The following is an 8,994-nucleotide window of genomic DNA, read 5'->3' as shown; positions in this document are numbered from 1 at the left end:
GCTGATACTACCCAGCAGAGTGAATTCCCTTCCTCCATGCAGACTGACCAGTGACCAATGTGAACCAGATATTTCCACTGATCTCTTCTGGCAACACTCTCACTGCACTACTTTATAAGCAGAAGAGAGCTCGGGCTGAACAAAATTCCTTCCACAGACATTAATAAGAGAAGATCATCTAAGGCTGACTGTGCTCATCTTCAATAAAACTTGGCTTCAGAAATGTGTATGGTTACAGCATGCCAGCTGCAATTCATGTTACTTTTCTTTGCAGCTAAAAGGAAGGTGCCCCCTGCCCCGTGCACGTGCAATCCATCATTTGCATGCCTCTGCTCTTCTGCTCGTTTTCTCCCAGATACCTGCATATGTGTCTGCCCTAGACACTTTCTCGTGGTGCTTGTGTCAATTAAAGGCTTTTGAAGGAATTGGTGCACTTGTTTACCTAGGCAGCCTTTTGATGTTCCTCTCCCACTTCCTGCATCTGTCAGCATCATGTTCCCCAAGCACAGAATTAGAGTTGATTCCAGAAGTCATCTGTCAGCTTACTCTATATCCTGTCCTTCACCTATACATACGGCTTCCTCAGGGGTGTTAATATATGTAAAATAAAGTTAACATTTCCTGTTCTGGTAATAAAGATGAGTAAGTGGGAAAGAGAAGCCAGTACAGAAACAAGATCCTTCTCTGTTTCTTCCATGGGATTTGCCCGGTAGATGAACATAGCAGAAACAGGAACAGAGCTGGGAAGGAGGGTTGACGGAAGCATGGGTTCATACTGAGAGAAAGAGGCTGCTGGCTCAGGCAGGAAAATATGGAACCACTCACAGACTGCAGGCCACTGCTAAAATAATGAAGTGTCACTGTGTGTTTGGCTGTTGCCAGCAATCTTACAGCCTTCACAGAGATACATCAGATCCAGAAGGATCCCCTGAGTCACTGAACTCAGATCCCTGGTATTGCAAAGAGCCATCTTATGTAACTCCTTTTACAAGCAATTCCCATCCGTTCCTAAAACTAATGCGGGCTGGTGTCCCTGATAATCTATGGGAAAACTTCTGTACAACTTCAGCCCAAAGTTACCTTTAAGTAGAATTAGCTAAATTAGTATATAACAGTTTATGTTGTTGTTGTTGTTGTTGTTGTTGTTGTTGTTGTTCCTGTGCCAGTAGTTTTGTTGAAAATGCTTTGTTTCCCCCCAAAATATTTGTTAGAGTTCAGTACAGATGTTCAGTGTAGTACCAGCATAAGGAGCTCTTTATGTCAAAAAAGGTGTGGTTACAGCCTACTGGCACAGACAGCTGCGAAGTAAAAGTCCTAGAAATGTGTTTTTCTGAAAGATCTCAAAATACCTGTATGATAAGTTGATACATTCATACTTCCACTCTGCCTCTGTTTCGATAAACCATCAAAAGAAACTCATTATCAGTTGGACACCTAAAATGGTATGTCAGCTTTGTATCCAGTTATTCAGCAGCCTGGAACATGTCTTCTCTTGATGATCTTGCTCTCCCTTCTTGCACCAACAAAAGTTTATATTCTTTCTTGATTAAAGGTGGTATTCTTTTCAAAATAGCAGCAGAATCCCTCTCCACTAAAAATGCATCAACTGATGCAGCGTAAGGTCAATCGCTGTATATTTTATGGCTTGTAGATGATTTGCATAGGCAAGAACTTGGAGTGAAAATTTCCAGTTGTATACTTCTTGCATCCTTGCTGAGACCTGCCCAGTATCAAATCAAAAACTGCAGCTAGTGACTTGTAGTACTTCCATCTGAAAATTGCCAGCCTGCAGCACAGGAGATACCCTGTGCTTTCAGACGAATAAAGTACTTTAATAAATGTCATAGGGGATACCCAGAAGCATGCGATTCTGCTTAAATACATAAGCAAAACCCAAGCAAGAAACAATAATTGAGCTTATGAAGTACACTGGGGTGAACTGAGACACTTGAGGGAGGATTAGATGTGAGGGAAGGCAACAGCATTTACATATTCCACAAAAATGTGGGGACAGGATGTAACCTGAAGAGGCAGGGAGTAAAAACACTGCAGCAGGTACCCCTGGTCTAACAAAAGTGCTGCTGATGATCCTGCCCACACATCACCCTCCACAGAGAACATAGACCTTTGCATCCTGTCAAAGAACAGCGCAAGCCTCTAGACATCCAGGCCATGCTAAATCCAGTCCTTCTCATCGCCCCAAAAAGAGCATATCCCTATGTTCACGAATCCTCTATTTTCATTTTGCTCGTCTCTGGAATATCAGCAACACGAGAGCATCTCTGAAACTTTACACCGGTGAACGTGAAATTTCTAGGGACAAGGTGCCCGTGGTGGATCCCCTGAGGCTGCAGCGGCAGGTGTTCTGCATTTCCAGCAGCCAGGCCCCTGCCTGCGGGCACCTCCCCGCGCCACGGAGCCATGGCTGGGAGTGCCCGCGGGCTTGTGCTGGCCCGGGCTGGGCGCCTCGGCCCCGGGGCTGCCGAGGGCTGTGACCACCCGCTGGAAGCCATGCGGGCACCAGGGTAACTCCCCCGAACAGGCGGCGCCGGCGGCATCTCCTGGGTTTTAAAGTTAACGCGGGTTTCAAAACCCCTTGAAGAACGACCTCTGCTCAGAGACAAAAGTGTCCCTGAGGGTTTTGGAGGTCTTCTACCCCCGCACGGGGCCCGGGGCTCTCCCAAAAAGAGCAGGCTGGCCCTGAGGGGCCCTCACCCGCGGCCTTCCCTCGGGCTCCCCTCAGGGCTTGCATCATCCACTGTAGAGCCCTGGGGGGAAAAGAAAGCGGGGAAAACACCGTAAAAAGGTGGGGAAGTGTCACCGTTTTGGCGGTGCCGATCAAAACCCACCCGCACGGCCCGCAGTGGCGTTTAGCGGCGGGGCTAAACGTGTCCCCTGCCTGTGGGAGCGGGACGCTCTCCGATACGGGAGGTGTGGGGTAGGCGGCCGGGCCAGAGCCCCGCGGGGACGGCAGCCGGTGGCCGGGCAGCCCCGAGGAGGCCGGGCGGCGGCGATGGGTCCTGCGGGCGGGGCCGGGGCGGCAGCAGGAGCCGCAGGCCTCGCCGTCGAGGGGAGGCGGCGGCACAGAGCCGGCCGTGCCCGCCCCATCGGGGCCCCGGTGCGGTGCCGCCTGGAGCAGAGTCAGTCAGGCGGCACCGAGCGGTACGGGGAAAGGAGAGATGGTTCCGCGTCGGGATTGCCATGGCCGTAGGGAAAGAGCAGAGCCTTTGCGTTGGGTTTGAGTTGTTTTTTCTGGGGTAGAAGGCAGAGGGAGGAGAAGCATCAGCCTCCCCAGGCCTTTCTCCCCCGCCTCGCCGGACACGTCCCCGCGGTGGGCAGAGCCGTCCCTGCCGCCGCCGCGAGGGTTTCTCCGCCGGCTGCAGACTCGGTTTTTATACTGTGTCTCTCCGGTATTATTTTTACTTCGTGCACAATGGGGGCTCCCCACGCCAAAACTGTGGGGGTGCGCAGCGGCCACCTCGGTGCCCGCCCGGCCCGGCCCGCAGGGGCCGAGGTGCCCCGCCGGCTCCCTCGCCGCCGGCCCGCCTGGGGATGCGAAGGCACCGCGGAGCTTCCTCTTTAGCAACCTCGCCGCTTGTTTTGCTGTGTGGGGTTGGTGGTTTTGTTGTTTTTTTTTTTTTCCCGACGGGGAGAGGGAAGGGGGGTAGTCTGCGTGTAGGGAGGGGAGAGGGGGAGAAGAGTGGAAAACGTTGGCTCTGTCCATGGTCAAAGTAATTCAGCTATAATCCCCCTTTCTCTTCCTCTCCTGGAGCTCTATTCATATTCTAATCACAGCTTTTCCTTCCCTAAACCAGCCACTTTTATCAGAGCCCTAGCTTTGCACTTTTACTTCCACTTCCAGCACATACAACCGCATGCAGAATAAGCAACTTTTTCCAGTCTCTGTCCTGCCCCGCTCTCCCCCCGCAATCCTCTAACCCGAAAAGCGATCCTTGCATCTTCGGACTAAAGCTGGGAGGCAACAGCAGTTCGAAAATGCACCCCGTTTGGTTCTTCATTTCTCTTGGCAATCGGGATCTCCCACCCCCCTGCTCTCCGCCCGGTCCCATGGAAAGCTCTCCGGGTCAGCCGCTCTCTGCTGCCAAACAAGCCGATGGCGAGCGGCCCCCACCCCACCCTTCCCTCTCTCCCCGAGGCCCGGGGAGACGCACGGGAGTCCCTGCCGCAGGTCTGCAGTGCCAGCATCGCTTTGCCGAGATACTGGCAACTCCTCTGTATCCTCAAACTCCCCTTTCATACCCACACACATCGCCTTTTTTTTTTTTTTTTTTTTTTTTTTTTTTTTTTTCTTATTTTTATTTTTTTCCCTTCTTTTTAATTTTTTTTTTCCTCTCTCCAATAAACTAAGCTTACAAGATATTTGGGAAGCTGTGCAACTTCCAATGCCATGTGCCCGCGAAGGATCCCAACCCAGAGCCCACCGGGAGGAGGAGAAAGAGGAGGAGGAGGAGGGGAGCTCGGCCGCGCTGCACGCACACCCGGCAGCCCCAAAGAGCACAACCCCAAACCTACTGCCCGTTTGAAGATCTAAGCCAATTTTGATCTCGGTCTGTAATGAGCCAAGGACCATGGGTGGGGGCTGGGGGAGGGAAGGGAGGAGTGGAAAGACCGCTGGAACTTTAAATAAGAAAAACGTTTCTAATGCTCTAATAGAAGAGGGAAGTCGAAGTGTTGGGATTGCGTAGATCTAAGGCCCCCCTTTTTGGAGGAAAGCTTTTCTTATTCAAAACAGCATCACAATGGGCTTCACATTGAGCCTTGCCACATCCCCATCTGAGTAGCAGCCATTCATCAGGCTGGCTGGCCTATCAATGACATTTCTCCCATCAGGGCTTCTATAAAATGATGCTTTTTCCCATGAAACATCCGCAAACATTTTGACGGGTCTGGCTTTGCCCTGCTGGATTACGGAGTGTCCCTCTCTCCCGCTCTATACCCCCCTTTCCCAACTATCTGCCTCTGCCCTCTCTCCCTACCCCCTCGCTGCCACCCTGCTCCCTCTCCCCCGCGCATCTCTGAGACAGGGGCTCTGCACACCCCGGGACCTTGGGGCTCCCGTCCCGTCCATGGGAAGAGCATGCATTGCGGGTTGCTGGAGGAACCCGATATGGACTCCACAGGTAAGTCCCCCCCCCGCAGGCAGTGGGCTCCTTTCGCCCGTCGGGGAGGACTTTTCAACTTGACCGTGGCGGCGGGGGCAGCGGGGGGAGCCGCCCGCCGCACCGGCCTCGCAGGCAAATGAGCCCGCGTGTGTGCGGGGGAGCGGGGTGCGGGGGCCGCAGAGGGGGAGCTCTCGCTCCCGGGCTGGAGGAGCTCTACGGTTCCACTTGCAGATACGATAGAGCAGGGGGTGTTTTTGATTTTTTTTTTTTTTAATTTATTTTTTCCGCTTTTCATCATAGGCTGCCGCAGGAAACTAATTGCCTCTCCGTTTCTAGTTTTCGGGCTCTCACTTCAGTTAGAGCAGCAACGAGGCGAGAAAACTAGGTTTACTAGGGAAGATGGTTGGTGGGTTAGGGCAAACACAGCACCGAGGCCATCCTGTCCCGCGGGCAGTGTCGGGACTGGGCCGATTCGGAGGGAAGGAAGTTTGCAGAAAGGCAGGGTTGGGTCTCCCCCCGCACCTCCAATAGATGCTCCGGCCGGTGCTGTAACCGGGCGGGAGAACGGCTGCCGAAGTACCACCAGCGGGCGCCGCTGGCGGGAAGCCCCGGCGGGAGGGGACAGGGACGGTCGCAGCGGCGAGGCCGCCCGCCCCGAGGGCCGCAGCCCGCGCCCCGCCGTCCGACTGCCGCCTCTGCCGCCCGGCCCGGCCCGGGGACGGTGGCGAGGGCCGTGAGGCGGGCCCCAGGCCTAGGTCTTCCCGCTGTCAGCCGGCAGCGTCTCGAAACGGCGGCCCCCGCTCTCCCGCTCCCTCCCGCCGCTCTGCCCGCGCTCCCGCGGTTTCCACCCGCCGCAGCCCCTGCGCTCTGAGCCGAGAGAAGCCCCCGAGCTTCCGCGTGCAGAGGAGGGCGGGCGGCCGCCACAGTCACCTCTGAAAATTTCATTTATTTTATTAGCACGGGAGAACACCCCCTCCCTCTCCCCTCCCTCCCTGCCTGACCGCCCAGGCGTTCTCTAGGCGGACAGCTCGCAGGTTAGGCAGGGCTCAGCCCGGGGACGGCGCTCCCGCCTCCCGCTCCTGATCTGTCCCGTTCCTCCGGCAGCCGCTGCGCCGGCTGTGACCGCCGTGCCCGGCGGCGAGGCGGCGGCGGAGCTGAGTTGCCCCGGCCCCGCGGCGGGATCGGGTCCCCTCCGCGCCTCCCCGACGGCCTCCGCGGGCCGCGTCCCGCCGCTCCCTCGGGGCCTCGCAGCTCCGTTCCGGCTCCTCCGAGGTTGCCGGCGCTGGTGCGGGTGCAGACGGGGCAAGCAAGGGGCGATAAGGAGAGGCAGTCCCGCCTCGGAACCTCTTCGCTCCGTGCAGCCACAAGCCCGCGAAGGTCTTTCTCATCCCTCGTTCCCAGCGCGGCCGACGGGCGTTTTGTACAATTTAAATATTGATTAAAAACAGGGGGGGAAAGAGAGAAGGGGAGGGGTGTTGCCGACCCGGCTCGATTGCTCCTGCAGCGGTCCCGGCGCGGGGCGCTCGATGCACCGGGTAGCCACAGCCGGCATCAGCCGGGTTTGGGCCACATTTACTGCCGGGTCCCCGGGACAAAACCCAGGCGGGCTTTTCTGGGGAGAAAGTTTTCGTGGGGGAAAGAATCGTTGAGTTCGGGTCAGAGCGTGTGCAGGAGCTACGAGGGTGTTAGAGAAAGTTTTCTTCCTTTCCGGCGGTACTGCCGAGGCGGGGTTAAGCGAACTGCCGGCAGCATCTCGTTGTCGAGAGGAACGGGTCTTTAGGGAAAGAAAAAAAAAACAAACCTAAAAAAAAAAAAGCCCCGCGTTTTCTGTCCGTCCTTTAAGAATTGCCCTTTCTCGGGCTTAGCTTCCGTACTATTGGTTTCTTAATTTCAGTAAGGTTGTAATAAGTGGCAGCATGATTGATTAAGATAATATTAATCAGAAAACACTTTAGTCTTGCTAAGCAGATGGCAAGAAAAATGGAGCTTTGCAGTTGTCTCATTCAGACACCTTAACCTCCCTTTCACAGGACTTAATCCAATTAGCTTTTCTCCTGAGTTTCAGTTGTTATGTAAAGATCCTTTTGCATTGTGGAGAAATATGGCTTCATTGAAAAAAATCAGTCATGTTTTAATTCATCTTCAACAGATTTTCCCTAAACCACCGGGATTTAAAAAAAAAAAAAAAAAAAAAAAATCACCCGCGACTCTAATTTTAAGGTAGGGGAACGGTTTCGTTCCTTCACCTTCCTCCAGCAGCGCCATGTGCTTCCATCGAGTTTAGTTCCCGTTCCTCTAACCTGTAGAGTGACCTTTGGGGACTGTCACCAAGGCCAAAGGGCTTTCTGGCCGCCCGGGCTCCCGGAGAGCTCCCAGCCGCAGGCGTCCGGCGGGACAGCGGCAGCTCGCCCGCAGCAGCGCCCAGCCCCGACGGCCCAGCCCAGGCAAGGTGCGGCGGCTCTTGGCGAGGAGCTGCCCTCGGAGTTCTGCCGCTGCCTTCGGAGTTCTCCCGCTGCCCTCAGGGCTCTCCCCCGCGGCGGAGCGGGGCACCCACAGAGTAGGGCCACGCTCCCTTTTCGCTGGATTTGCGGAATCTTTCATGGCACCGTTTTGCCGCCGCCTTTAACCCCATCAGGCCGCCCGCCCCCGGGTGTAGTTTCTCCATCTCGTAACTGCCCCGAGCCGGGCCGGGAGCCGTCGAGCCGCCGGGGAAAGGTGCAGCCTCCGCCGGACTCCCCCGCCCTTTCGCTGTGGGGCACTAAGGGGTGATTGCGGGGGGCTGTATCTGGCTTTTGAGGCTTGCCCTGCGCTCGGCCCTACCCTCACCCCTCAGCCCCGCCGGCACCCGACAGCTCCGTGCTCGCAGCTGCCGGGGGACCGGGGACGGCGGCTCCGCGTCTCATCTCTCCTCGGAGGAGTCGGGGCTGCAAGAGGGCGGTGGCAGGCTGGGCGCTCGAGGCCGGTGCCCGGGGCTCCCCGAGGGGCGGCTGAGGCGGGCGGGGGCAGCTTTGCGGGCGACCCCGAGAGCAGATAGCGGCTTTCCTCAGCCTCAGCCCCCCCTAGTGACATGGGCACGGCGAGCGCGGGGCGCTGCCGGCGGGGCACGGCCCTCGCCCCGCTGCCCCGTGCCGCCGCCCCGCAGGAGCTGTCCCACGCAGGAGGATGCCGCCCGCTCGTGGGCGGCGTGCGGAGATGCGGAGCGCCGCGGATTTCTCGGGGGGCTGCCAAACTCCCTGACCCCCGGCATCCCCGGGGAAATCCCCGCCGCGCCGCTCAGGGCGCAGAACACCAAGGAAATAGAGGCTCGTCCTTGGAGGGCAACTTTCCTGCGCAACTCAGTAAATATCGCTCTTTATTTCAGTGCTGGAGCCAGGCAAAACCTCCGCTGGTTTTCAGGCGCTAGATGGATGAGATCCTTGGGACTTGAAGCTGAGACTTAGAAGCCGATCCAAAGCCCATTAAAATGAGCAGAAAGCCTTTCAGTGCTGTCAAGGACGTTGGGCTTAGGCCCTTAAAGCAGTTTGTTTGAACCACGAAAAGCTGCTTCCACTGCCTGTGTTGAAAACTTTGTGGCAGTGGCCAGATTTCAGTCTATCTGCTTATCAACATAGGTGTTGAGGCAGTGGTGGGTGACCTTTGCTACCAGCTTCCCATTTAAAAAGGATTTAGCATATTAAGCATTGATTGAAGAGAATTAATGGCTTTCATATCCTGGTTCAATTAATGAAATTACTAGAAATGATAATAAATACTTGAATGCTAGTTGAGAATGGAGCTGTGACATTTCAGAGTGTATGTATGATGCTTAAGTGTGCGATCTTAGGTCCTGATTTGTTTAATACAAACGAATGGTTGATTTTGCTTCTGAAAA

General features: G+C 55.7%; 1 protein-coding gene across 6 annotated transcripts in view; it reads left to right on the top strand.

Moving 5' to 3' along the window:
- Positions 1-4,476: 4,476 nt before the first annotated feature.
- Positions 4,477-8,994, top strand: part of RFX4 (regulatory factor X4) — an 86,538-nt gene continuing 82,020 nt past the window's right edge. For 4 of the 6 annotated variants that reach the window (XM_058420223.1, XM_040061966.2, XM_040061965.2 and 1 more), the window contains exon 1: positions 4,838-5,141. In XM_058420223.1, the coding sequence (XP_058276206.1) occupies positions 5,099-5,141 (43 nt within the window). In that variant the 5' untranslated portion in view covers positions 4,838-5,098. Of the gene's footprint in view, positions 4,569-4,796; positions 5,142-8,994 lie in introns of those variants that run through there. The other 2 variants (XM_040061969.1, XM_058420224.1) reach the window with 2 other exon arrangements.

The sequence above is a fragment of the Hirundo rustica genome, chromosome 4, assembly GCF_015227805.2.
Source record: "Hirundo rustica isolate bHirRus1 chromosome 4, bHirRus1.pri.v3, whole genome shotgun sequence".
NCBI lineage: Eukaryota > Metazoa > Chordata > Aves > Passeriformes > Hirundinidae > Hirundo > Hirundo rustica.
This window is presented reverse-complemented; position numbering and strand designations above follow the sequence as displayed.